The sequence below is a fragment of the Thunnus albacares genome, chromosome 12 (genome assembly GCF_914725855.1).
Source record: "Thunnus albacares chromosome 12, fThuAlb1.1, whole genome shotgun sequence".
Taxonomy (NCBI): Eukaryota; Metazoa; Chordata; class Actinopteri; order Scombriformes; family Scombridae; genus Thunnus; species Thunnus albacares.
The window spans coordinates 25,601,443-25,628,914 of NC_058117.1; the positions used below are offsets into that span (position 1 = coordinate 25,601,443).

Genomic DNA, 27,472 nt, shown 5'->3' on the forward strand with positions numbered 1-27,472 from the left:
ATTGAGTGGCTCTTCCCAGCAGGATAGCTTAGTGGTTAAGGCAGTTGCACTGCAATGTCTTACAGGGGTGCAAATCCTTGTGGGTTCAAATCCCACTCATGGTATGAGTCGTCTGACAACATTGTGGTTACTATGTGAACACTCTACTTGTAACACAGTGTTAATGAAAGCACTTAAGAAAAAGAAGTGGTCATGTCTCCTTATTAGTGTAAACCTCACTCTTCATGCAGCATTGCTATAGTGTGTTTGTTATAAGACAAATGAAACCTATTTAAAGCATCCTTCTAGATTTTCATATAGAGACATGACATTCAAGACAAACTTGATGAGCTCATCATCCTTTAAAGGTTTATCTTTAACCTACTAAGCTCAGGGTTTCATTTAACTTGATTGGCTATGTTATCAGGATTATGAGGAGTCATGAACAACTATATTTAAATGCTCTTGATTAATGTCTTTGACAGATAACAACAGCATAGCTTAAAAGCATCTTGGAGATTATTTGCTGTTAAAAACAGGCAGCTATTATCACCAGGATGGCCGAGTGGTTAAGGCGTTGGACTTAAGATCCAATGGGCAGTAGCCCTCGTGGGTTCAAACCCCACTCCTGGTAATTTAATGTGTTCATTGATGTCCACAGTAGCATATCTGTGCAATGAAACACTAATTGTTTAGATTTTAAATTCAGATACAGCTCCTTGTATTCCTGAAAATATGCAAATTTTATTCAGCTTTTGATAGAGAAATCAGTAACTACCTTCAGGCAACAGCTGAGCTCTACATTTTCACAGGATTGTTTTCAGCCTTTGGCAAAACGTTGCATTCAAGATGCAATTGACACAAGTCCCACTCTTCGTAGGTGGTTTTTGTGAATTTCTTATTATTTCTTATTGCAGTATAATGCAACAGTTTAACAAAAGCCACGCTGTGTCCCAAATCTATATTCACTAAATCCAAAGAAATATTGACTTGATGATTCACATATTTGTTTACTGGTCACTCTTCATCTTCACAAGGTTGGTTTCTGACCTGTAAAGAAGATTTGTTGTCTCACCAGGATGGCCAAGTGGTTAAGGCGTTGCACTCAAGATGCAATGGACATGAGTCCTCGTGGGTTCAAATCCCACTCCTGGTAGGTGGATTTTGATTACAAGGAGTGAATAAGAAATGATGCTACAACTCAAAACCAGACACATCATCAGCACCCAGTCCAACCAGGATGGGGCACAGCAAAATCCATTCATCCTCACAAAATATGTCCTGCTGGAAGCTTTGTGACTGCTTGTTAGATTGTACTCTGGCAGAGCAGGGCTCTATTAAATTAAATGGTGCAACACAGCTAATATAATAGCCTCCTCCATGTTTGACTCTGCAAGTCTGCGATCCCTCAAAGGTCAGTACTGTCAATACAGCCGAAGCTCCATGCTGATTTACCTCACCTCTGTGAGAGAGTGTACTGATCAAGGCAATTGAATTCAGTCCAAAATTAGGTGATGGCTACGTCAGAGGTAATAGCAAAGCAACAATAATTTTGTCTTCCCTAATGTCAATGAACTTTTTTTTGGAAACTGACCTGTCGATGATTCCACACATGTCAATGTGCAGGTTGCTGTAGTTTCCCAGCTGCTTTTGCTGCACCATGATCAGGTCCACGTTTTGGTTGTCCAGAGTCAGGAGACGCATGCAGCCTTGGAAGATGTTAAAGGGGTTTCTGCATTCTTGCCTGTCATCTTCAGCAGGACAACCTGAACAGGAGAGATTGGGAACATCAGTTAGAGTGAATTGCGCATGACAGCTTTTATCCAGTGAAACAATATAAACTAAAATAACACATAAAACAATTTTATTTTACATATCACACTGATTAATTTACAGCAACTTCCTTGTGGCTATTTGAAGCTTAACAGGTTTAACTGGTAAGAGATGACCTGTTCCACTCTTACCACCAAAGAAGAGGTGACTTTCTATGGCAACAGGGAATGAGGGGCTGGCATGAGCGGTGCCTCCTTCTTCTTTATCCACAGTGATGGTCAGACGACCTTGTCTGGAGTTCAGCTCTACAGAATGCCACTGACCGTCATTCAGACCAGAACCTGGGAACCAAATACACATTAACACACACTGCTGAATATGTGAACTTGTTCAAGTGCACAGCTTTCCCATGCTTGGCCTTTGCTTTGACCTTTGGTGAAGGGAAAGCATGGGCAGTCATGTTGTAATGGCCAAATTTAGATAAATTATAGCATCACAGTATGTGACATATGTACTAAATTGCTATTTAAAAAAAGTAAAAACAAAAACTAGTAAATATTTGTCACAATAAAACTGTGCTAAATTAATCTTTTACAAAATGATCAATCAAGACTTAAAACTTTATGAATTTGAGGAAATGAGTAGTGAGCAGACTTGGCACGAAATGTAAGGGTGGTGCAGAAATTCATGTGTTTGCTGTGTGAAAACAAGCGGGAGCAGGTTACACAGGCATCTACATTACTTCCTGGATCCTCTGTGTGATTGACCTGCTCCAAGGAACCAGCAGGGCTGTGTACATTGTTAACAGTTGAGCGAATAGATCGATATCCCATTATCTTCTCTATTTTTCTTACAGACAATGCTTTGCTTTAAAATACACCCTAGTTGTCCTACAGTAGTGTCTGCTTACAATCATCAGCCAGCGTGATGTGGATGTGTGACCGGTGTTCTGGCAATAAAGAAAATAAAGTAGATAATAAGAAAAGTTAGACTTCTGAACTAAGTGTAATTGTTAGAGAATTCGCTAGAAAGAGAGGTACTTTAATGTGCTTGATGGTTCAAATCCCAGTCACGATTTATGAGAAAAATTGTTAGAATTGATCATTTGATAAATCCCTCCCCCTGCACAGCCATCATCCAATCATAGCTTGGCAACTGTAGCTAGGCACAGCAGGCCTGTCAGGGGTCATGGGTCTGTAGTGAAAGCAGAAGTATAAAAAATGCATTAAAAAGTGTGTTTATCTGTTCTAACATAAGCTGCGATTGTTAGCATGTCCAGCTAACAAGCTTACTGAACATTATGCCCAGAGCCAAAGAGGGCATCAATAACTGACTAATGGTTACATTAGTTTGTGAGGTCAGGTTATGTTTAAAAAAAAAAAAAACACGACCAGCACATCCACTGTTTGTTAACAGCTCTGTCCTGCTCTTTATTGAATTTAGTCTTAGTCTTTTAGCATAACATCATGTATGCAGCCATCAAATGCATATTAAGAATCCTTTTACAAGATTTTAGTTTAGCTATTACTTTGATATCTACACCTGATAAAATCTGCCAACAGAAGTTGTCATTTCAGGCAGACACAGAAATTTCAAGAGGTGTATCTGTCACCATTACCACTGTAAACTATTTATGTGCCGTGCGATGACCAGTGTTGCCAACTGTTGCTGGATGTTGCTGGATGACTTCACATGCTTATTTGCCTGTCTGTGACATCACAACGTTACCACATATAGCCTAAACAAGATTATTTAAAAATGAAAGTAAAGAAAATGAAATCAAACTGAAAAAAAAAAAACACTCTGGAATAACTTTTGCAAACTCTGTGTAAAAAATCAAACTTGAATAGTTAAGACAAGTTTAGAATAAAAACACAGAAGAAGAAGAAGGAATACCCTGGTCAAACAATGCTGATCAGTGATTGGTCGTTAGGTACGCACATTCTCAGCTCATTCATGTCTCTGTCTTGCTGATGATTGGTCAACTGAAGGTCTTGCTCCTCTGTCCCACTCACTGAACACAGTCGGTCCAGAGAGCCACAGCCACAATAGCACACATTCACTAAGAAATACTGGTGACTCCTTTTAAGGAGGGGATTTAAGATCTGCCCAAAAGCTTGCAAGATTTGTTGCTGAAAAAATCTGATGGCCTTTCATACTTTCTATTGACTTGATTTATGGTTTAATTAATTTCAAATGTTTGGGATGAGAATGACATGGAACAGAGGGGCTAGCTCAGTCTTATGCACATAGGAGTTTACTCAATATCTATGCAAGACAAACCAATAACTTAACTGTTAGTGGTTGGACGTGGATCTGGAGATTTAATCTATTTTGGGATTAGACTAACCTGTGCTGAGCTCCAGCAGCGCCCTGCCAACTTTATGGATCTGTAGCCGGAGTCTGGCCTCACTCAGGTACAGCCAGACCACGCCCCCTTTCTGAGGAAGGTCAAAGGTGAGCAGAAGCCCCGCCTTGTTCCACGTCCTGAACTGAAACCCCATGGACACACCCCCGGAGGTGGACGCTGTCGCCCCCGGCAACTGGAGGAAGCTCTGGGGGCCTGGGAACGTCACGGCAACGGAGACTGGCTCAGCACAAGAAAAGGTCACATTGCCCTGAGACAGAGGGATGCAGAGAGGGGAGGTGAGACAGAAAAATGATTACAACAGAGATTAAAAAACAACAACAACAAAAAACATGAATATTAATCAGTTGCAGAGGGCGTGTCGATGTGACCTCATGTCGCAGTGATCTCATCAGCAAGTCTCCTTAAAGAGGACACCGGTATACCAGAATGATAACAGCAAGGCTCAGAATAAGATTAAGAGAGCAAACTGAAAAGTCACCTAGCGTAGAGGTAAGAGAGATAAAGAATGAAAATAAAAAAAAACAACATAGCATGTAGTATGCTCACTGCTACAATATCTTGACATCACTGTTACAGTCCATTGATGTAAATAATGACACTGGGTCCATTGCTAAGGATGAAGCAGTAATATATTACAGTCTCAGCTCTCTGCTGGGAATATCAGCCTGCTATCTTCAAAATACTCCGGAAACACAGATGACATCTAAAAGCCCTTTGTGGTGCAGTTAAAGTGATGTACAACAATTTAATGTCGGAGTGGGCTGTATCACTGCTCAACACAAAGGAAAAAGTTACCTTAAAAGACCTCAAAATCCTTAAGACTCCTGTACTGACACATCAATTCTCCTCCACCCAGAGTCACACATTTTCTTTATATTAATCCCTCCTTCACTGAGCCATATGAAGAACCATCTTCTCACTGTATTAAATTTGTGCCTGGAACCTTATAAGAGCCTCTATTAGAGCTTCAGCCATGCATGTGAATTTCTGAACCTCTTTACCAAGAATTCATGTTTTTTCTCCTGTCTGGACCTTCATTGTAATGAGATACCAGTTATTACTCCCGGCAGAAACGCTTCACAGCCTCTCCCCAATTCACTCATCGTGAATGTAGAAACATCTAAAGGTCTAAATGGCCAAGATGAGGAGGCATTAGTGAGAGGCTAATCACTCCGTCTACACTCCTCTGTCCTGGCTTCATTAACCAGCAAGCAGCTCATTTAGCAACACGAGCATCCACATCAACCAACAGCGTCTGACACTTGACTGCTAAAATTCAATCCCTGCAGGGACAAAAGGATTCTATAACACATACACTGTGCAATAAATCTAACTGAAACAAAATTGATTCTTATAACCTGCTAAATTTAACCCACAGGAAAAGCTAAGACAAAATTATACATGATGGTCTGTGGTTCTGTATGCACTGCATTGAATAACTGGTGAGTATTTAATATTTACAATTCACAAAAGAAAAAAAAAAACACTAAAAAGAATATGTTATCAGAATTTATGGAGGGCCACAATCTGAGGCAGTCAGAGCAGATTTTGGCTTCAGTGGCCCTTCTCCAGCAACTGACGCTAAAACCTAAGAGTAAATACAAACTGGGTGGACTTATTAAGTATTACCAACATGTCACCCACAGTATGTTACACTATATTGCTAAAATTTAAACTAAAAAAAATATTTAAAAATAATTTTGTACAGCCCATAGTTTTCCATCTCCCTTACTTTCATTACAGTTTTTCAGCACTGTTTTATAATTTACACTATGCATGAACTATATTTTATTTTCAGACCATACCATCTAATGCTGCACTTTTAGGTTTATGGGAATTTCTACCATGTGGCAAAAACTCTTCTTTAAGCTTCTGTAAGTTCAATAGAAAAACATTGCAACAGTTCTTATATCACAAGGCTAACCTGTCTTTTAGGTAATGCTAACTTAAAAGGGTTAGCTTAATTTTATAGCTTAGTTTCACAGTATCCTCTTGTCTGTTTTCACATATACACACTGTAGCCCACAATTAATTGGGGTTACCAGAAAATTAGCTTAGCATTTTAACATAGTGGTCATCCTATAAACAACACTGTAGTAATTACTAATACAGTATATTATAAGTCATAAGTGATTGTAGAAATAGTGTCATTGAACCAGGTCTTTTGAGTTAGCTTGATTTTACAGCTTGCTAACAGCAAACTTACGGTGGTTTCAGATCCAGTGCATGAAAGCAAATAGTTTGTGTGAGGTAGTGCGCAGAATGAAGAGCAATGGCTAACTAGGATTAAACAGACTACATGAGAACATAAAAGTACACAATATAAATTTTCAAACTTTATTTATTCAAGCTATATTTCTGCAATGCTTGGGATTTTGTACTCAAGTCCATAGGATCACTGAGTCTTAAATCTGGGAGATGCACAATATTAACATCCAACATCATTCTTGGTTGCCACCAAAACTTCTTCCTCTTGTGGACATGCCTGAGGTCAACTTAATACTCTCTTCTGATAAAAATATTTAACTAGCTACTATTGTTTAACTGGCTACTTCTAAATGTCGGACCTTATTATCAGATGGTTGTGTTTAGCTACATTAACTCACCATTACTGTAACTTGGTGGCCATTGTGTTTCGCTACTTCTATCAGATTGAGGCCATTGTACAGCAGGTTTTCCAGGCAGCCATGGAAGTTCCTCTTGGACAGGACTGGTTTCTGGACTACCCCAACACTCAACTGTATGGGATCAAAAACACAAAGACATACCCACAGACAGTAACATGCACATGAGATAATAGAAATATGTACTGTATGTGTATGTAGCTTTGTGTCTATACATTTCTCCACACCTGCTCAATTTCCCAGTGGTTAAACTCTGCAGGAATCTGAACCCTTAATGTGTTTTTGTCCACAGTGAGGTTGAGGTGAGAGCTGCGCCGCTCCACTGCTACATGGTGCCAATGCTGGTCATCTAACAAGCTGCCGAGGGAGGCAAGACGTCGAGGTTCAGAGGATGAAGTCCTGCCTAGAAAAGCGGAGAGTGAGGAAGAGGAAGAAAGGAGTTAGCGGGAGATAAGTGCCAAGAGGAAGTATTTTCTGATAGATATATCAGTTTGAAGATTGTTTTCACTCAGTTATCTGAACTAGTGTTGAGAAAAATGAACACCAGCCCAGTAGGTTCTTTATTGTGATGAATATTTTAATTTTCTCAGCACTCCACAGAGAGGAGCATGCCGAGGTCAGCCTATCTCATCTCATTAGGGACTACTGGATATCTGCATAACTAGAATTTGAGAACTGAAACCAAATATGTGATAAGACGTGATTTGAAAAACTGCAGAGGAAACATAGTGAGACATCATTAATGATAGATGAGCATCAGTACTGTAGGTCCAAATTAGTGGATCCATTTCTGCATTTCCCCCAAAGTACTAGAAGAGAAACTCTGTGTTTCTGCTGAGAAAAGGAACTGTAGAAAGAGCTGAATACAGTCAGTCATTAAAAATGTATTAGATATTCTTTAGGGGGAGACAATTTCAACTTCAGAGAGAGAAACAGAGACAGACTTGATGGACAAATGTATCTTCGATGTTTCAACCCATTTTGTGTGAAAAAAAAGGTTCATCTAAAGAGAGTAAGTACGATACAGAGGAAGTCTTTCCTGTCAAAACGATTACTGTGATGAGTTATTTGTTTACAGTCTAGACAAGTGGAAAGAGACAGTGCAATCAATATTCAAGGAACAATTGCACTTAAAAACAAATAGATCACTTTATTGGCATTGATTGATGGAATAATTATTATGTTGTAGCAGGTGGAAAAGAGAGGGAGAGGACCTTATGACTGAGTGTTTCATTGGATGGATGATCTGATTACTGCTTGAATGACTGGAAAGAGGAAGCAGGAATCAATATGAGATTAGAGAGGAAATAAAAAGAAAATCACTCTATTGATATTAATATATAGACACTTGTCTTGCTCGTGTCTTTAACTTTTTTCTTTTGCTTTTTTGTTGCTGTCTGTCTCTATTTACGTCAGTGTGTCCCTTTTTAAATATTATTGAGGTCATTGAGGTCATTGAAAATCAATCATACTTTAAAAACAAAAGAAGTGTCACCAATAATTGTGCATGTAGGTTTCTGACTGCACAGTCAGTAGTTTGAATCTTTGGATCAATTTGAAAATATCTTAATGTGGAATATGAAAAAGCAACGTTGTCCCCAGCGGACAGACTGCTGTCAATGAGGATTGTTACATGAAATGTGATGGGGTCATCAAAAATCAATAGGTTGCTTCCTGCTGGGAGCATGAATGTGCACAGCAAATACTATGTTGTAACAAGTAACGGGTCAACAGATATGAAATATTTAAAGATTGGTGTGATATTGCCACAAGAGGAAAGGTCACAGAGTCTCAAAAGTCAAAACATTTTTCGTCTTTGTTTTCAAGATATGTCGGTCATTTTATTACAAAGAGCTCTGCAGACGTCTGGGACTGTGGAGTGCAGTGAATCCATATGTGTGAGACTGTATGAGACAAACTAGTGCTTAACAAGAGCGAGCATGCTCAGCAAAATCTCCAGATAACAGTTTAAAAAACTGCAACAGTTTAAAAAACTGCAACATCACGGCTACATTTTTTATTAATGTCGAGGAGGGTCAGACTGCATGTGTTTGCCTCATTCTTGCCGCCTCTGCTGAACACTTGGAGGTTCTTTTCCTCCAAAGTAACCCCGTATCATATCTAGTCTGCAATTTCACTGCAGTTGTGACTTTAAATGTGATTACACAGCAAGAGGAACTGCTGTCATTGTGATCAGCTCCAAACATAATGTTTAAACCCTAAATGATTTCACAAGGTCACATACTGATGCCTGTAGCCTAAACATTTCACAAAAGCAAATATTTAAGCATATTGATGGTGTATAAAGATAAAGATTTACACTAGTGTGTCAGAACTCCAGAGCAAGAGGTTTCTTGTCTCAGTTAGATGCAGAAAAACGTATTCATGCATTTATTTCTTGTTGGTTGGACTACTGAAATGGCAGATGCAGACGAGACAGACAGACAGCATGCCGTTGCCAGAATCCTAACAAGAAAGAACAAATTTGATCACGTCACACCTGCTCTCATATTTCAGCATTGGCTACCAGTCAGCTTCAGAATTGACCACAACATTTTCCTCCCTGTATATAAAGCCCTAAATGGCTTTGCTCCACAGTACCTCTCTGACCTACTCATTCAATATGAACTCTTAGGTCTTCTGGCTCAGGCCTTCTAGTTGTTCCGAGAGTTAAAGCAACACTCGGTGAAGCAGATTTTGTTTTTTTTGTGGTCCTAGCTGTTGGAATACCTTGCCAGATTGTATTAGATGTTCATTAACAGTGTTTAAAATCAGACTGAAAACCTTCCTGTTTTCCTATGCATTTGATTTGTTTTATTGTGTTTAAAGTGTTGGATTATTCTACTTAGTTGACTACATTCATCTGTATGTGTATATGCTGTATATGCATGTTTTTGTGTGTGTGAAACACATTGAATCTCCCGCAAAAATGCGCTGTATTAAGTTTACCTTGCCATGCCTCCTCTCTCTGCTGTCACAAGGAAGGAGAGGTGAGGCAACTTTTCAAATGTATGTACCTTTCTAGCCTGTCGTTATAAGATACTGTAAAAATGGTTTGAATGTTCTGCTGCAGGTATTTTTTGGAGGTTCTAGAGAAGATTCTGCTTGTTTAAGATTTTTCTGGATCTTTAATGATGATATCTGTGTTCCATAATGTTCTGGGTGCACTGAAGGATGTTTTAGACACCAGTCAGATGCTTCAAGGCTGCTAAAATGTTGTTGCAGGTGCTGAGTTTAAATATCTGGCATGGCATATTGACTTGACCTAGATGTATGATTTCCAAACAACCCAGGAGTTCTAGACCAGTGGTTCTGATCCTTTTTGGCTTGTGGCCCCTTAAAATTAAGCAGCGTCTACATACGTACCCTCGACACCAGTTACACTTCACCGCTCTACCTAAAAGTTATTTTTCTCTCCAAACTTTTCAGATTGTTTCCTTTAAATAATTATTAGATGCCCTAAGAGAACTATCCAGCGTATCAAAAAAAAGCAAAGATTATAGAAAAGCTGAAAAAAATGAAAAGAAACGTGTATAGCAGAATAATGTCCTTTATTTTCTATCTGTATTTATCATCTTGTGCCCCTTCGGATTTATCTTATGACCTCTTGGAAGAATCCTGACACATTAGGAGTCAGTCACCGTTGTGGATTGCTGTGGATGCTCTAAAATGTGTGTACTGACAGCTCTTGTGGTTCTCATAAACAGAAATTTAAATCCGCAATACTCAAAACCCCTCAGCCATCATGTTGCACTGGAGTAGAACTCACCAACCCCTGGCATGTTTGTTTTTCAAAACGAATAAAGTGACAGGAAAGGAACGCGCTGAATTGTGATCCAACAAAGATACAATATATATACCAAACTGACATTTTGATGGATGTAAAGCAGAGAGGAAACACAATGGTTTTAGAATTTTAATAAAGCTGCATGTTTATTTTAGCTGTTAGGAGCTTCTGTAAACTAGTGGGCTAAAATTATCATTGAACAAAAATCAGAGAACTAAGGATGATATAGATTTAGGTTTGATTTGTGGACACAAAGCTGAAAGAAATGGGGAAAAAACAAGAAAAATCCTTTGACAAGGCCCTTTAAAAAATCCTCATAAGCTCATAAGGTGTAGATCCTGAACTCAGTCTGACCAAACTCAACTTAAATTAACTTTATCAGACATTATCAGACAGAATTTAACTACACAAGAGTTTTCCATTGACTAAAAACAACCAGTGCTTTTGTTCTTCTGTTATCCAGGACTGTGTTGCTGTTTCTGTGCAGGCTGTTACTCAGAGTTGCCTCATAAGCTCGAGGTCAGACTTGAATGTGTTAGTGTCAGCAGAGCAGAGCTCAGGGTCAATGCACACAGCAGATGACCTACATTACACAATCTGTAAACTAAAAAGCCTATGTAGAGAGAGAGATATAGAGAGAGAGAAGGATAGGAAACAGAGGAGAAGAAAAGGCAGGAGAAGAAGGCAGAGACAGAAATAATGAGAGGCAGAAAGATGAAGGGCATCCAACTCAAGATAAGAGAAAAAGAGGTAAAGAATTGCAAAAGCATATCCGAGAGACCAAAAAATGCAGCAATGTCAGGAAAACTTGGCGAGATAGACAGATGAAGAATTTACAGCTGGAAAAACTGAAAATGGCCTCCTCTGATATAACAAATAAAGGAAATGAATATCTCGGGAGACAAACCAAGACAAACAACAATAATTACAACAGAGAAGGAGGAAAACATAACAGAGTTGAGGGTGGGACAGAAACAGACAAAGAAGAAAGAAAAGAAAGACTGCTTGTTGTTGTCAGAGTTGGTCTGTCACAGCCTAAGCAGAGCTCCTCCCAATCTGTCTTCTCATTTCAATTGATGGCTTTAATTTCCTCTCGCTGAGCTGCGGTGTGTCTTTATGGTGACATCGTCTTTAAGGTGGAACTGTCTTCCTTTAAGTAGGCACAGATTCTTAACAGTGACACATTCTTCACTCTTTCTTTAATGTATTATCCTCTTTCTTTATGGGACTTGTTTCTATAACAGACAGAGGAAAGTAGAATAGAGGTAGCGATGGGAAATAGGGATGAGAATATGTGAAACAGGTGGCAGAGAGGAGCAGTGGAAAGAAGGACAAGAGGAAGAAATAGGATAGGATTGAGGAAGGTGTGTTATGAGAGATGGAAATGGGGCCAGAGAGAATGGAGGAGATTTAGAGAGTAAGAAAAAGGAGGAATAAAGAGGGAACGGATGGATGTATGGATGTATGGACGGACGGACAGACGGATGGATGGATGGATGGATGGAGAAAGTATGTCAGCAGCCAGATGGGATTCCTGGGAGGTGAACCATATGGTGATGATTCAGCATGGCAGCGTGACAACCTCTGGTTTAACACACACACACACACACACACACACACACCTTTGTACAGACTATAAACCATGCATCAAGTCTTGAGTCCAGCCCTAACACATGCTACAGTGAACGGTTACCATTCATCATGGCTGTAACTAGACAGAGATGCAGCAGCAGAGAGTGAGCCAAGTTATTTCAGAAGGGTTTATATTGTCCTCAACCTTTACACCAGTACAAACATAAAGTGATTTACGGTAAAAAAAAGAGACAAATAAAAAGTTTTCCTGCATCTTTCAAGTTGCCTTCAACCCTTTTGCAGGTAATCCTGACATTTCAACAGATTTTTGTGCAACACTCAAATGTAGCAGGTTTCTCAGTAGCTGTCAGTATCTGCCAGTAGATATCAGTATATGGTGTGTTGTACTGTACCTTGTCTGGACAGCAGCAGTAGCTTTCCTCTCTCCAGCTCCAGACTGAGGCTGAGTCCTCCATGTCCCTCTGCATGCAGCAGTGTCCCAGAATTCCTCAGGGTTTTAAACTTCAGAGAGACGACCTCTCTGGATATCCGCCTCGGTGTAGGACTCAACCTGTACACCAGACTGCTGCCGCCGCCATCCAAACTCACCACATCAGAGGCTGAAAAACAAAGTAGGGAGACATAGCATACATCGTACTGTCAAACAGCAGTGAAGCATTTAAACCAATACTTTAACAAAGACAAAAGCTTAACTATGAACATGTTTTTCATCTGACCGGGTAAAAATGTATTTAAGTGCTACTGTCACATCATCTTTTACTGTGTGGGGAACGTAGTCTTCAGAGTATTGTAACAGATAACCCGTGTTTCAGAGTTGCTGAATTTCATGAAATTTTGTGAACGTGTTAGTAAGTTAGTCTGATACAGTGTTTTTTAACAGAGTCTGTGTGCATCAGACGGTGAAGAGAAACCTCTCAGGGAGGACTGGATCTGTATTCTGTTTAGCACATTTCATAAAAACATAGCACCTTTGTTCTCAAGTTTGGGCTGAGCTGCGGTGAGATGATGCGAGTTGAGGTGAGAGGTGTGTGTGTGTGTGTGTGTGTGTGTGTGTGTTTGTGTGTGTGTGAGGGGAAAATGGGGTGTCAAGACTATTTGAACTCCCTTGCTATGAAACATCAATTTAATTCTCAAATTAAAACCCTGCCTCACACACACAGAAACACACATGCACACCCTTCTCCAACAAGGCGTTGTACTTAACATGCTGCAAAGTCACAAAAGCAAGTGACTGCAAAGGTCTTACGTGCCATTCGTCTACCTTATGAGTATGCAGGACTTATACTTTCGAGAGTTTGAATATAAAATAGTATTCAGAGGAAACAGTACATCATACTTAGAGGGGTGGTGAAAACCGCAAGATAAAAAAGAAAGTCCCTCGAGACACACACACACACAAACACACACGATCAACTGATATTTCTTGGGAGTCCTGCCTCACAGCATCAACATTATAGGGTATCTTTGGATTAGTAGCCTTTATGAAAAAAAAACTGTTATTTGTGTGAAATTTTTCCATAAATGCCAATGAGGACAAAACAATAAAGAGGAAAACAAAACCCCACAGCAGTAGTAGTCTCATGGATTAAATCTGCCCCCCCCCAAACAAAAATATTTGGCCCCCTCATGAAAGCTGACAAGCAGATGCTTATAGGAACGCAAAGCTGCACTGGTGCTGGCACTGGTGTGCATGGAACCTACAGCCAATATCAAGTTATTAGTCTGGCTTACTGGCTATATTTTCATGATTAAATATAACAGCAGTCAGGGCCTTGGTCTCTGTGGATTTTATTTCTGTAGACTAGAGTCATTTAAACAGACCTACAGGCTACAGAGTCCTTTAACAGTGTGCCTGGGTGAGTCTCTGCCTTGTCCACTGACACATCTACTCGCCATAATGGGCATAGATTGTATTTCAAATGCATCTCCAAGAGATATATTCACTGACATCTGGTTCATTTTGTGGAGATTTTGTTGACATTAAAGTTACTAGTTCCAGCTTTATTTTTAAATGTTTCATTTGTGACACACTCCATATAAAATACCTTTAATCTGCACTCAGCAAATTAAACTGACAGCACATGTTTATACGTCTAAAATTAAAAAAAGCTGTGACAGCTGAGGGTATGACATGTGCTTATTTTCATTTTCAAAAGCGAAAGGTGGGTCGACACAAGTGGGGAAACTGTGATATTTTTTTTTTTTGCGAGTGTGAGTCAACAGTGATATTAAGAATCTGCTGTGAAAGATGAAAGACAGAAGGTGAATGAGTTAAATATATGTTTTCAAATCTGAAAAACACCGTGCAACGTGTTTATTTTCATTCTGTTGATGCCAGGGCTGATACTGCAAATCTGTTGTGAAATATGCAAAATGGAAACAGTACCAATTAAAATGTTTACACAATATGTTTTCCAGCTATGGGGAAGTGTGAAACATGGTGGTTGTCACTGTTGATAACAGAGGAGACAAACAGTTGGTGGTGAGCCTTTGTGCCTCTTGGTGTGTGTGTGTATTGTGTTATGAAAATACGAAAAACACAAAACAAATTTAAACCAATAAGAAAATGTGTGATGGATGATGTGTTAATGAAGTAACAAGACGTGTGCAAAGTAAAGCGATAACACAACATGTTGTACAGTACATACATACATGTGAAAAAGACATTATAAAAAACTATTCAGAGGATACAGTGCATCATATTTTTCTTTCTTTGCTGTATGGAAACATTACAAACTTTTATTATATCACTAATCCCATAACTCTAATCTAATAACTGGCAGTGCTGCCTTGCAAACAATCCATCTTACTGCATTCATTCAGCTGTTTCCTCCTGAACTCTTCCTTTTATCACTTGATTAATTCACCTGATGCTCATATTCGATTTTGTAAACTAGATTTTTGCAGTAAATGATCCTCTAAGAATGCTTAATCAATTTTCCTACAAAGTTTACGATCAAGTGTATTTGTTTCCAATAACCAGAGCAGGTTAAGTGCACAGTCAGGCTGGTGAAGAAGAAGACGGGACTTACTGTAAGGACATCCGTAGGTCTCCAGTCGGAGTCCGATCCGTCCGCTGGGATTCCAGTCCAGAGGAATGAGGCGGAGGAAACGAGCGATCGCTGGCTGCTGCAGCTTGTACTGAACGACGCTGTCTGCATTACTGTTACCTGGAAAAGACTGAAAAAACACACAAACGCTATCAGAACATATTAAATCGCAGTTCAGTGTTAATGGGTTTTCGGGCAAGTGGGTTAGAAATCTACTTGCCCAAAGTCAATTTTTACTTGCCCCTATACAAATTGTATTATTTATTAGCAGTTATCAAATAACAACAAAGACTAAAGTTAATTGTCATGTTTAATCTGTATTTAAGTAAGTGAATAAGAACAAGGTCACAGAGTGTCACAGATTGAAAATGGTATGACCCATCCCTGATATTTCACTGAACATTAAACTCTTTTGATCAGCCCAGTTTCTTTCAAATAATGGAATAGACTCCCTGCCACGATATGCTCCACTGGTTCCTCTATTTAACAGTGGTCACATAAACCTGAAGGATGTTTGTTCATCACACTACTACCCTACTCAATTCTCCTCAAGCGTGCAAGGTGAGGGGGCTATGCTGTGTGCCAGAGAACGAGAACATGATTTGTGATACGACAATGATAGAAAAGAATGATTAAAACATTTTTTACTTTATATTTTTTTACCACTTGCCCGATTGGGCGAGAGAGTTGCTGGATTTACTAGACCAACGTGGCATTTTACTTGCCGCGGGCAATCAGGCAAGCCTTACTGTTGAACCATGTAAATGACTACGTTTTACATTTAAACACACACACAAAAAGTATTATTCTATTTCTCGATTTGACGAATCACGCTGTCCATTGCTGTTACGCTCTTCTTATTTTTGCCTTCAGACTGGTGAATAATCACTCCTCTGTTAAATATTTGTAGAACTGGATGTCATGAAAATGCCTGGCGACTATTTTGATAATCAAGTGAGCATTTCTGCCATTTTTCTCACAAAAATGCTCTGTAACTGAATATCTCTGGGACAAAAAACAAACAATTTTGATACATTTGATGACATCTTACAGGGCTCTAGTGAAATATGACAGGGATTTCTCATTATTTTCTAACATTTATAGTTCAAACGGTTAATCGAGAAAACAAATTTGACATGCATCATTTGCAGCGTCTGCCACCACTTATGTATAGGTCCGCTCACTTACAATGTGAAAATACTTTGTTGTGCTGTATTTTTTAAAATACGGATATTCAAAGTTCATACATTCATGATATTTCTGTGGATTAACAAACACTTCCTGCTAAATTTGGAATATGAAGAGTGAACTGCCCCTATTTCTGACTTCGGGCTGACTGCCTGATGGATCTCGTCCATCTGGCTATCTCTCCTAATTACATCCCTCCCTTGAAGTTGACATGCAGGTTAACTGGCTCCCCCACTGCTGAATAAAAGCTTAGACACATAATTAACGTATAAATTTATCCAAAATCATGAGGCAGTGGAGCAGAATCTCCTCATATGATGAAGAGAGACATGTTTAAAGAAGGAGTGTATGTAACATAAAAGTGTATATGTAGTATCTTCTTGATCCTGATTCTCTCTATTTGGAAACTTTTTCATGAACATTCAGCTAAAATTAACCAATCAAAGTCACTGCTGGACTAACGTAACACACATAAAAGAGCAACAACCACACAGCAACATATTACAAAAGTGTATGTGGTTTACTGTATATACTGTATGTTGACATTCACAGCAGGAGTCACAGCAGACACTTTTTCTCACAGTTCTCAGCTGACGAGAGAGGAGAGCCTTCAGTTCAGTAAATGACTCTCAGGAGAGAAAAGCGTCTCTACTACTTTCAGAAAAAAGGACGAGTCTCCCAAATTGTGTGAGAAACAACAAGAGGAGGAGAAACAGGAAGAGTCTGTTCACACGGCGCTGATTAAATTTCTGGTGTTAATTTCTATCATCAATGCATAGATGAGGTGAGGTTGGATGTTGCCTATACACAATGGTAAACATCTGTTAACAACAGCAGGTGTTGAGAGGTGCGAAGCAGGTGGAAGTAATACGTTATTGTGTTTATATTAATGTGCATCTCACCCTCCACTCAAGAGCTCATTTATTTCAAAGTCTGTCAAATTCCCTGGCAGTATTTTATGCAAAACATTTCAAAAGTGAGATTGAAAATTTATGGACAGACCGTATATTATTAGTCTCTTTAGTTGTTCCCCTTAAAGTTGAAAAAAGAGAGAGAGATGAGAAGAAAAATACAAAAAGAAAAACTTCCTTCCTTTGTTTCTTCAAGCCCAAAGCGGAAATATAGATGTTGTAGTTGATCTAACAGCTCTGCCATCAATTTTCTCCTCTGACAGACTCTCTAAGCCTGTCTGACTAACACACAGAAGTTCAGAAACACTTTGAAATGTGACTACAGTTTATGTAAAGTGTCAGATCAACATGTTTTAAGCTGTGAGAAGCTGTTCTCTGCACTCCCAGAGAAGAACCTCAGTGCTGAGATTAGCTGGATTCTCTCCATATGAGGAAATCGCTTTGCCTGAACTTCTAATCAAAAGCTCCTCTCTGCAGGACTGTAACAAATGCGGTTGTACTCTGCATGAGTGTCCATGCTCAAAGTGGAAAATATTACATGTTTTTTCCATGTTTGTAGCACTATTTGATTTGGTATTGGACTCTCGAGGAGCATGCGGTTAAGAGACTCAAACATATTTTGAACTGGCTCACTGTGATGACAGGATCAAAACTACTTAGTATTCCAGTGGCTGTATACTGAAGCATGTACCATCACCACAGTGGGATAAATACAAGTCCAACACGACACTTGTGAGATGGGAGAACACTGAAGGGAGGTGTTGCGTTTATCAGGAGGTTAGAAGCGATTTCTCACTGCCTCTGCTGTCCATCTGACTGATTTCTTCATTGATCAATCCTACGGACACCAGCTGAGTTCTTGACAATAGTTGCACTTCTTACCAGACTTAAATACATATACACCTGCCACTCTGAACAGTATCCCATTCGTGACATTCGTGACCAGTAAGGATGCACATGAAATCACCAGAAGTAGTATCTGTTAGCACATATTTGACTAACCTTGTGTTACATAATTCGGTTGGTACTAAGACTGTTAAAACTGCAAACCATAAATTTCTGCATCTTGGTGGTGAGAGTTAATTGAAATGATGTTTCAAGTACGACAAAGATTGTAGACAGCTTTTCCAGCTATAGTGATGTCACTACAGTAGCATGACAGGATGTACATTTTGTGATTATAAAAATAAATTCACACTATGTTTACCGCACTTTTTGTGTGACAACTCTGGTTTGAATCGTCAAACCAAGATCAGGATCCGATATCAGTCCAGCCAAAGTAAATATGGCAGTCTTGATATATAACAACACCATACTGATGACAAGCAATTATGATGTTTTCACAAAAAGGTCAAACTTTTGAGTACAGCATTAAAGCCCCTAAAGCTAGGTCGATACTGTCGGATCTGCTTGTCAGTACATACCTTTCCGACATCAAGTTTAGAGAACTGTGTCCCACCATGTCTGCAAATTTCTGAAACTGACAATCTGACATTGACACCCACTTCACACAATGCAGAGGTGAGAAATGAGCCAGGGTGAACAACATAGTGCAACACTAAGAATGCCGAGCTACTACTGATCAGGCTTAAGTCGATCCTCAGTTATTATTCATTAAGTGTTTAACACTCAAAAGCTCAACTTATCCAGACCATCAGGACTGTCTGAGTAGCTTGATCAGCCGTTGTGAAAGTTATTTGGCAACATAAGCAGACAACCCCCCTTCTTTTATCAGATTTCATCAAATATGTCTAAATCCTGATTTGTGCAAAGAAGTACATGTAACATTTGCCTTTTCCCGTTGAGCCCTGCCCACTTCAAACCAGCGACAAAAGCACAAATACAGAAATCTCTCAAGAGAAATAATCAAAGCTGCTCTTACATTGACAGAAAATTGTGAGTTCATGAAGGACCCCATGACTCACAGTTAGTAGCTTTTTCTGAAAAAAAGGTTTTCGGGGCCTTTAAAAGAGACCTTCATGCAAACATAGTGTAGTCATGTTTTTCTTATTATTTTCAACTCCATACTGACAATAAAAGGGTACATCATCAAAGATAATCTTGAAAATCTTAAGTAATAAAAAGACAGGAGACATTGTGAGTAAAACCACCGCACACTTTGAATTTTCATCCAGCAGACAAACTGGTCTTTTCCTTCATTGATTTTACTTTCCGGCTGTGCTCCAGACTGCACCACCATGCTCTCAGCCAGGAAAGTGATGATGCCCGGCTGCCTCTCTGTCCTGCTCTGTGTCCATCAACAGCAGCTTAAGTGTTTTGGCAACAGGTCCGCACAGTCAGCAGTGCTCTTTCATTGGTTCATCCATTATTAATGAAGAGTCAAAGGCTCCTGATGACTGTGATTATCTCTGCAGGTTGGACGGATCCCTGCAGACCAGTCCTGCTCAACACTATATCCACTGTAAATATGACTGTAGCTGTGCAGGAAAATTAGTTTGTAATGACCCTGGTGGGTGTTTGTTACCTAATACTCTACTGATTTGTGCACTTGTGTGGCAGTACTAAAGTGATACTGTTCTATCACATACTAGAGCCTTTGTTCTACTTTTCCAATGCAACTCATATTTACATGTTTATTGGCTTCCTGTCCTTCCTGTTTTAATCGCACTGTTCTGGTACTGTAAGGTTCAGATTTTGGAGTTGTTTACTTGAATATAGTCTCATCACTGCACCATCTCTATACTGCTTCTGCTGTAACATTGCAAGTTTCTTTTTTTGCTGTTATAATAAACAGTTTTTGTACAGTTTACACAAGTATGGACTCACCCCTATACTGTCCTCCTGCCGGTACTGTTTCCAGTTGTGTCCCGTGTCGCTGAACATCAGCAGGTAGGACGACAGCCAATCAGAGCTGCCGTAGCGGCCCTGCGTAGCAACAGCTGTGATCTTGGTCCGCTCACCCAGGTCGACCTCCAACCATTGATACCTGTCTGAGGTGAGAGGAGACCAACCTCCAGCTCCTGTAGAGAGAAAAAAGAATGATTTATTACATTTCAATCTACAAGGTATAGGATGAGTGTGTGTGTGTGTGTGTGTGTGTGTGTGTGTGTGTGTGTGTGTGTGTGTGTGTGTGTGTGTGTGTGAGAGGAATTAATTGCTTGACCTTTAAGTCTTTACCAACACCACACTTTGTTGAGAGGCGGTTGGCAACACTGGACTGCGACTGGATGGAAGATGGCAGAGGGAAGTTATGGATCAGGAAGATGAGTTAGGGGAGATGGAAGTAGGTGTAGGAGTTATGAATAACAGGATACAGTTAGGAAAAATAAAATGCAAAAAGAAGGAAAAGAATAAATCGAATGATAGTGACTGTGACAGGAGAACAGCTATAGTAAAAAGGAGGAGAGAGGATTACAAGGTAACTGTTAAACTTGTGCAAAAGGATGCTTCTTTCGGCGATTGCAATCCAATACAGCTAACTAAATCCATCAATAAGGAAATCGGGGAGGTAAAGAGTGTTCAAATGAGAAATGGATCACTGTTGATTATATGTAAAGATGGAGGACAAAAAGAGAGAGCAATCAGATTAAATTAAATAAATGGTAGGAAAGTACAATGTTCACTGATTAGTGACAGAAAATCGGTCAGGGGAGTTGACACAGGGATATCGGTAAAAGTATCAGCAGATGATGTGAAAGGAAATGTAATAAATGTTAGTGAGGTCAAAAGTCTGAAGACAAACAGAAATGGAATTAAATGTGATAGTCTGTCAGTTCTGATCACCTTTGATGAAGAAATATTCCCAGGAAAAAGATCTTCACTGGATATATGTGTTATGATGTGAGGTTGTATGTTCCACCACCACTCAGATGTTTCAAGTGTCAGAGATTTGGACATGTGGTGGTGGTGTGCAAGGGAAAGCAAAGGTGTAGTAGACGTGGTGGAGACCATGAGTATGGCAAGTGTGCAGAGGGGGTAAAGCTGAAATGTTGCAATTGTGGAGGGGAAAATATCTCAGCTTACTGTGAGTGCGAGGTTAGTAAGAGAGAGTGGCAGAGGTGCAGCAAATCAAGGTTGCCCAGGGAATCAGCTATATATAAGCAGTAAAGAGGAGACGCATCATCTTTATGGCAGGTGTCAAGACAAAATGACACTAGGAACAAAGATACAGGAAGATGTGAAGGATGTGATATGTTGTGGGAGGAAACTCTGATAGTGAGTAAGAGCGAGTTTGTACTCTTTAAGGCAGAGATAGTCAACTGTTCAGCACAGATGAAAAGCCTAAATGAAAAAATCAAAATAATTGTCAGCTGAGAAAGGGCTGCACTGGGAAACAGTTAAAGCCATTCTTAATGAAGACACACTAGCCTCTCAGACATGGGCTGGACTCTCTTAATGGTGTTGATTCTACTTCAGTGGAATGCAAGAAGCTTAATTGCAAATGGCCAAGAGTTTAAGAAGTATATTGATAATTTGAGACAGAAACCTAATGTAATTTGCATACAGGAGACATGGTTGAAACCACAGTTGGATTTTATTATAAAGGGATATGCTGCAGTTAGAAGAGACAGGGAATCTAGGAGGAGGAGTTGCAACATTCATAAAGAATGAAATGAGTTATATGGTTATACATGTAAACATAGATCATGAATCAGTTGTGATTAAGGTATTTACTGACTGAGGTAATATAAATATAATTAACTATTATAATCCATGTGGGAAACTAAGTCATGATATATTAGAGGATGTTGGGGGACCAATGCAATATAGTGTAATATGCTGTGGGGTGTTCAATTCACATAATTCATTATAGGGGAGCAATAGCACAGATGCAAATGGTTTAGGTGTTGAGGAATTTATATATGATCACTGTTTGGTGTGTATTAATAATGGGGAAGGAATACAATATAATAGTGCACAAAACACAGAGGCAGCACTCGACCTGACATTTGTATCTAGTGCAACAGCGGGTGTAAGCACATGGAGTGTGCTAAATCATACTACAGTAGGTAGCAATCACTACGCTGTAGTGACTAAAGTTGGCTCAAAGATTTATTATGATAAGGGAAAGAAAATTCCCAGATGGAAATTGGGAAGTGCTAATTGGGCTGCTTTCCAAAAGATCTGGGCAAACAGGTGTATGAAACTTCAAGAGGAGAACCAGATGGATGTAAAAATATTCAATGGTGAACTAGTTATTGAATAATTCAGTCCACTGAGGAAACAATCCTTAAAAGTACAGGAGCTAGATGTACCAAGAATGTACCTTGGTGGAATAGCAACTTTAACAAAGCCATAAAAGTCAGAAATAAAGCATTTTGGAAACTGGAAAAACTTCATTCTCAGGATGCTTTGATCCAAGGGCACAGGCAGTGGTAAGGAGAGTAATAAGAACACAAAAACGCACATTTTGGAGGCAATATTGTAGCGGTATTATAGTAGAGAAATACAGCTGTCAGATGCATGGGGTATGATCAGAAGAATGAGGGGGATTAGAAGAAATTATGAGTTACCAGTGATGAACAGTGGGGACAAAATGGCTGTTAACAACTTAGAAAAGGCTGAACTTCTGGCACAAACATTTAGAAAAGTTCAGAGTTAAATAATCCTACAGAGGAGGCCAGGCAGTGTAGAAACAGAAGAGGGAGATGTCAGGAGATCCATAAGACCTGCCTATCAATATGTTTGTTCATCAGACCACTCCTGGGAAAAATGTTGTATATTATAAACTGTTGGTGCACATGACAGATAATACACTGGGTGTAGTGTTACTACTGTTTATCATAGTTTGGGATACCGGCCAACTTCCTTCAGTGTGGAAACAAGCAATAATTTTGTTCATTCAAAACCAGGAAATGATCCCTCACATCCTTCTAGCTACAGACCTATGGCCTCAACTTCCCATTTATGTAAAATAATGGAACGAATGGTCACAGAGAGATCAACATATTTCCTAGAAAGTAAAGCTCTTTCTCTGTATTGTGCGTAGAATCAGGAAAGCAAAGACCAACAAGGAAGTAGTGATAGCTGTCTTCTTTGATGTGGAAAAGGCATATAACGTGCCCTGGAAAGAAGGGCTACTTATTAAGTTGAAGTCATTGGGAAGTGGCAGTGGAGCATATAATTGGGTTATGGACTTTTTATTAGACAGGAAAATACAAGTAAGAGTAGAGAGCAGAATAGTCAAGTGTATATATGATGGAGAATGGAACTCCGCAAGGTAGTGTATGTAGTCCGTTGTTATTCAACATAATGATCAATGACATCCTCTCTCAGGTTGAACAAACCATAGGAAAATCTTTGTACGCGGATGACTGAGCTCTGCGGATAAGTGTTCGCAATGTATCTTATGTCAATAAGAAAACACAAGCTGCAAGAGTTGAAGTGGAAAAATGGCCAAGTAAATGGGGATTCAAACTGTCTGTGGCGAAACCACAAGTAATTTGTTTCTCAAGACAGCATAAAATCACACCCACCTCCTTAAAATTGTATGAACCTCCTCTTGAGCAAGTTATTAGATTTCTTGGGGTTTGGTTCGACAAAAAGCTTTTCAGTTAAGTTGAGAACAAATGTAAAAAGGCAGCAGAACCAAACCTAAAGAAGTTAGATGTATTAAAAGCTAAGGCCCTGAGAATGCTGGCATACTGGGTTCATCTCTAGGGGCAATATGTTACATATCCTGCTGAGAGTGTTTTAACCGACTGCTGGGAACATAATGAGACGCATTTCATAAGGTTTGGGTGGATTGGTAATGTAAAGGCAGAAAACATAGGATTATATCAATTACTGTACAGCTCCACAGTTTCAATTTCTTCTATTCCTCCCCGGTTATTCCCCTTGCCAAGTATAGACCTCAAAATACAGCAGGAATTGAAGGACAAGTCAGAGCAACTTCCACTTATGACGCATAATCCAGAACTATTTTAATCAGCATTTTTCAGACTCTTTATATTCACAGATGGCTCCAAAGATTCTGATACAGAGTGTGCAGGTGCAGCAGTATATACCCCAGTAAATGAGCCATATATTAGGAAAAGGATATCAGACCATTTGTCAGTATATACCACAGAGCTACTGGCAATATTATTGGCCCTATAGTGGATAGAGGAAGAGGAATAACACTGTTATTGCATCTGACAGTTTTTCAACACTAACAAGCATAAGATCTGTCAGATCGTCATTTGGAACAGATATTATCAATGAAATATTCCTTATAATAAACAGGATGGAAATTAGGGGTATATCTACATACTTCCTTTGGGTTCCTGCTCATGTTGGTGTGGAGGGAAAGGATATTGTGGATATTCTGGCCAAACAAACACTCAGCATTATGCATGTCAACCCACTAGTTCCATTAAGCAGAGGTGAAGCTAAGACATTCATTAGGACATATCCACAATCAGTATGACAGGAGTATTGGGATGATAATGAAACTGGAAGACATCCATATAATATACAAAGACATGTTGGTGCTGAGAGGATAGTGGGCTGGAAACGAAGGGAAGAAAATGTCATCACTCATCTGAAAATAGGTCACACAGATCTCAATCATAAAATAGGCAAGCACCCAACCAGAAAATGCAAACATAGCCAACCAGAGACAGTCGAACATGTACTACTTCATTGTAGACAATACTGTACAATATCAAGATTAATCACCTTCAGGCACTAAGGAAGGCAAAACATCATGACTTCTCATTGTCAGGTCTCTTGGGGAAAACACCAGGCAAGATACACCAGGCAAGAAAACTTATTAAGTTTTTGAAGGAAACTGATTTAGCTAAAATAATCTACAGTTTTGTTTTTTAAATTTCCTGCATAATCTCTTGTTCCACACTCCAGTCCAGTTAATGGTGGTAATGCACCTCTAAGCTGGTTTGCCAACCGCCAATAAACACTAAAGAAGAAGAAAGAAGTTGAAGTTGAGAGCTGAGAATGTACATCATGGATGTATCATGGATGTATGAAGAGAACTGGATACAAGCAAATTTGACATAGTGTCCAAACCAAACCATGCAGTTTACAATGTCACTTGATGCACGCTGGCCCAAAAAGACTTTTCCCCATATCATAGACTTACATTGTGAAAGAGATGTCTGTGAATCAGTGGATAAATTTTTTTGAGCGTCAGGACCCCTGCGGATGACTTGTCTCACTATCAGAATTTGAGCAACAAAATGACTCTGTAAGAAAGCGAAACTATGCTAAATAAAGCCAAATAAACGTGTTGTCCTCTGAGCTCAGTGTTTTATCTGACTATTATAAAGGCTATATCTGATATAATATGGCATCACATTCATCTGATTTCAGCCTGAGTTGTCTAATTAAGCTATCATCATAGGGCCATGTTGGTAGCATTAAATGTGGTGTCTAATTACAGCATAATTTGGTAGTAAGGGTAGAATAGCGCATATTTTGGATCTGATATGGCATTGTAGACTATGATCTCATAAAACGGTGTGTAATAGTGTATTAGGATCTCCAATATGGTTTCTAATTAGAGTGTAATTTGGTATAATAGCATCAAAGTATAGTATATTTTTGGTCTAATATGACATGATATGTGGTTTCTAATTACATCATAATTTAGGTTTATGGTGTGTACTTATAGTATGACTGTGTTTACTGTCTAATAAAGATCATATTATTTCTGGTTTGTGTCTTAATTTGATACAAAGTACGGCATATTACATCTTATTAGTGTACTGTAAAATAAAGTGCGATCCACATTCTGAAACACGAACAACAGTTTAAAACTAATTTCACTGCAATAGAACACAGTGTTTTATATTTAGCTTGTTGTGTTGGAACAGATGATTGGTTTCATTCCAAGACGCTGCAGGAGTTTTTTAATGTAGAAAATTGAATTTTAAGAATGTAAGGCACTCAGATTGCTGCTGTGTAGTACACAGGACATATCCAGATAGCAGTACATATTGAAGTCCATTTGTCTTCATAAATCAAAAGAAGACATTCAAAAGAATGCAAACCTCTGCCAATTCTGAACAATTTTCCAATTTACAAACCTGCAGCCTCTGCAGCTTTTTAAGCTTGTTTATCATTTGTCTTTGATTTGTCTGTTTTTTTTTTCTTTGCCACACAATGCTGTTTAACAGAATTTCTGGACTTTCTCACTTTCTAAGCACACATATGCACCACAATACATGACCCCTAAGCTGTAACGTTAACTACAAGATCTAATATCACAAAACTCCATTAATATATTCTCATAGAACATTAAGAGCAGCACACTACACACCTTAATGTATGTTACACAGTTACTATTCTATAGGACTGTATATATTACATAAAGCACACAAATGGCTTAGATTGGAACAACTATTTTTGTGTCAGAGCAATGATGAACACAAGCAGTGCTCCAACTTGTTGTTATTGTCCTGACTTTGAAATTCATTTTGCCCATCTTTGTGGTATTTTAGTGTCCGACGCAGAGTGCACAGCACACAAGTGGGATGGGAACATGAAGTGAGTTGTTGGTATTTTGGTGGAAGTTGGGTCACTGCACTGGATATTTGGGGATTTTGCAAACAAGAGCAAACTAAATACTTTAATAACTGAATAATGTCTGAAATTCTATATCCAGTAGATATAAACAAGCATTAAACATATCATTTGATGTGGTTAAAGCAGGAATGTCAATAATGCTGTCGGTATTTATCTGCATTTATCTGTCTCTGTTGCTTTAAGAGCCATGCTCACAACTCTGCCAGCCGTGCTTCATGGTAAATGCTAACATCAACATGCTAACATGCTGATTTTAGCAGGTATCAAGTTTAACTTTTTCACCATCTAAATCTTGTTGGCATTTCCTAATTTTCACCAAACGCAAAGTACAGCTAAGGTTGATGGGAATGTCAGTTTTGAAGATATCTGGTCATGAACCAAAGTATTGGACAAACTGAAAATTTTGACCTGATGATGGCGGTAGATAAAAAAGGTTAGGGCATCACAAGTTCTTTCAGTTCATCCTGAGGGTGGCATGAATGTTTGTACCAAAATTAGATGGTAATCCATCTAATAATTGTTGAGCCATTTCACTCAAAACCACAAATGTGTACCTCATGGTGGAGATAAAGTCAAACAATCACCAAAGTCAGTAGGATTTATGGTCTGGGAACTGTGAAAGTCTGCACTACATTTTGTGCCAATCCATCAAGTAGATTTTGAGATATTTTACTGGAGAAGTGAAAACTTTGACTTGCTAGTGGCACTAT

General features: G+C 39.1%; 1 protein-coding gene and 2 non-coding genes across 3 annotated transcripts in view; 2 read left to right on the plus strand and 1 right to left on the minus strand.

Annotated features, from left to right (window-relative positions):
• LOC122994518 (contactin-associated protein-like 4) overlaps positions 1 to 27,472 on the minus strand; it is a 122,465-nt gene that overhangs the window by 51,216 nt on the left and 43,777 nt on the right. Inside the window, exons 3-10 of the mRNA XM_044369244.1 lie at positions 20,064 to 20,257; positions 15,160 to 15,307; positions 12,520 to 12,726; positions 6,975 to 7,150; positions 6,730 to 6,861; positions 4,103 to 4,370; positions 1,944 to 2,093; positions 1,574 to 1,745 (exon numbers count right to left, since the gene is read on the minus strand). Of these exons, the coding sequence (XP_044225179.1) occupies positions 1,574 to 1,745; positions 1,944 to 2,093; positions 4,103 to 4,370; positions 6,730 to 6,861; positions 6,975 to 7,150; positions 12,520 to 12,726; positions 15,160 to 15,307; positions 20,064 to 20,257 (1,447 nt within the window). The remainder of the gene's footprint in view (positions 1 to 1,573; positions 1,746 to 1,943; positions 2,094 to 4,102; positions 4,371 to 6,729; positions 6,862 to 6,974; positions 7,151 to 12,519; positions 12,727 to 15,159; positions 15,308 to 20,063; positions 20,258 to 27,472) is intronic.
• On the plus strand, positions 531 to 613 carry trnal-uaa. The gene has a single exon. It is a non-coding gene; the product is annotated as a tRNA-Leu (tRNA).
• trnal-caa lies at positions 1,053 to 1,135 on the plus strand. Its single transcript has one exon. It is a non-coding gene; the product is annotated as a tRNA-Leu (tRNA).